Source organism: Nestor notabilis, unplaced genomic scaffold (genome assembly GCF_000696875.1).
Source record: "Nestor notabilis isolate BGI_N333 unplaced genomic scaffold, ASM69687v1 scaffold20884, whole genome shotgun sequence".
Classification (NCBI taxonomy): Eukaryota; Metazoa; Chordata; class Aves; order Psittaciformes; family Psittacidae; genus Nestor; species Nestor notabilis.
The window spans coordinates 1-2,211 of record NW_009924563.1 but is presented as its reverse complement, the minus strand read 5'-3'; the positions used below and the strand labels follow the sequence as shown (position 1 = coordinate 2,211).

Here is a 2,211-nt window from a genome sequence, read left to right as displayed (position 1 = left end):
CAACCTTTTGCCTCTCCCCAGAGGGTCACCAACATGCCTGGGCTCCTGCCAGCCCCATGGTAAAGCCACACCATGCATCTCCAGCCAAAACCCTGCCATGGTTGCCCCCAGAACCCACCAACTATGGGCATCACCGCAGGGAAGCAGCAAGGGCTGCTGCAGGGAGGGATGCAACAAGTCCCACGGCCACTGGTGAAGAGATGGCAGGGCATGAGCTGAGCCCCACAGCGTGGTGCTCTATCTCCCTGGCCCTCCTCCTCTTCCAAGAAGAGCAAGCCCTGGGAAAGGCCATACCAGCTTCTGGAAGAGGTGGCCCATCGTGACGTTGCTGTCCCACTGCTGCACCTTCGGGCACAGGCTGTCATAGAACTCCTTATGGATCTCATAGATGTCCTGGATCTTGTAGAAAATTGTCTCTATCTGCTGGAGGGTGAGGACAGGCTGCGATGTCGTGGCTGTGGCCTTCAGTGGCTTCATAGGCTGCCAAGGGAGGAGAAGGGAGAGCATTTGAGACTAGAGCTGGGAGGGGAATGCTAAGGTGGGGGGGATCTGAGACGGTAGCAAAGATGGGTCTGGGCGAGCAGCTGGACCAAGGGGCTGCTCCTGGCTCGTGCACCCCCAGAGGTTCCCCATGGCAGCGGGGAGCTCACATTGTGCAACAGCATCTCCACCATGAGGGCCAGTGAGTCCGCAAGAGGAAATGGGGCTATAAATACCTCCCCATCAGGCACACAAGCAGCAGGGGAGGTGACATGGGGCGGCCGGGCCAGAGCAAGGCTGGATCCAGCACTGCTCCTGCAGCTTTGCTCCTGCACAGGTAGCAGCTGGGCCAGGCCTGCCTTTGGGAAGCTGTCCAGGAAGAGATGACTCGCTTCCATCCATCCATCCATCCATCCATCCATCCATCCATCCATCCATCCATCCATGCCTGCTATTGAACATCCCTGGAGGGGCTGTGCTCACCAACAAGAGGGCCTCCAGCTGATTGATGTAGATCTCCTCGCTGGCCAGGAAACCAGAGAGCACCAGCTTCCGCATCTCCAGGCCTTTTCCAGCATCTCGCTCGCCCTGTGCAACACAGCAAGGAGCTTGGCTGAGGCAGCAGGCAGCACAGGAGGACACCCCTCATCCCACCAGCCCATCCCTGCATGGGCACATGTCCCCACCAGAGTAGGGAAGCACAATGGCAAGGGCTGGGCATGTGCCCACTGGGCGGCACAGCCAGCCTGGAGCCAGCTGGGGGCTTCACTGCCCTCCCTGCTCCAGGCTGGCTGGGAGCCCGGCGCTGCAGGCAGCATTCCAGGGTGGTGCACAGCACTGCAGGACTCTCCCAAGGCAGAGTCCAGCGGCGCCCAGTGAAATCATGCCCGGCGGTGGAGAGGAAATGGCCTCAAGCAGTGACAGGGGAAGGTTTAGGTTGGATATTAGGAAAAAATTCTTCACTGAAAGGGCTGTCAAGCACTGGAACAGGCTGCCCAGGGAAGGGGTTGAGTCACCAGCCCTGGAGGTATATAAAAGACGTGTAGATGTGGCGCTTAGGGACACGGTTTAGTGGTGGCGTTGGCAGTGCTGGGTTAAAGTGGGACTCAATGATCTTAAAGCCCTTTTCTAACCTAAACAATCCTGTGATTCTGTGGTGCTCCCATGTGATCCAGCACCACCCTTTTCCCAGCTGAGGCTTTCCCAGGAAAGTGCCACCCCAACGGTCACTGCACAGAGGCACTGGGACAGGTCCCGGGCTGTGTGGGGACCTGCTGCTGCCAGCTCAGTTAGTGACCAGGTCTGCTGCAGCACCGATGCTCCATGACCCTCATGGAGCAGGGAAATGGGTGATGCATGGCTCGGCTGGGCGGCTCTGGGACCCTCAGCCAGGCATCCCAGTCCCTGTACCGCCTTGAATGCCCGGCACGCCTTGGATCCCCACTTAAAAACCACACTCAGGAACCAGGCTTTGCCACCCAGCCTGGTGGGGGCATGCCCGTGGCCCAGCATCTCCCTGTCCCAGTCTGACATGCACCAGCCAGCCCTGGGTGCTGCTGTGCTAACCGGGGTGCCCACCCTACAGCTCCCTGCCAGGCTGCCCTGCTAATGCTGGGACCCAGTGATCGGTGCAGCACAGGGGTGCACGGGGGGAGCAGGTTTGTGCACTGGGAGCTTGTGGGCTCTTTGCCACCAATTAGTCACAGGCTCTTCCTGCTTCCCTCAGCCTGG

General features: G+C 59.7%; 1 protein-coding gene across 1 annotated transcript; it reads right to left on the bottom strand.

The window, feature by feature from the left end:
* Nucleotides 1-294: 294 nt before the first annotated feature.
* On the bottom strand, nt 295-1,068 carry LOC104404270 (active breakpoint cluster region-related protein-like; the record flags this gene model as incomplete). The annotated part of the gene is made up of 2 exons (XM_010012659.1): nt 295-480; nt 964-1,068. Coding segments are annotated over 2 exons (291 nt in total), but the record flags the coding sequence as incomplete, so codon positions are not given.
* Nucleotides 1,069-2,211: the final 1,143 nt, after the last annotated feature.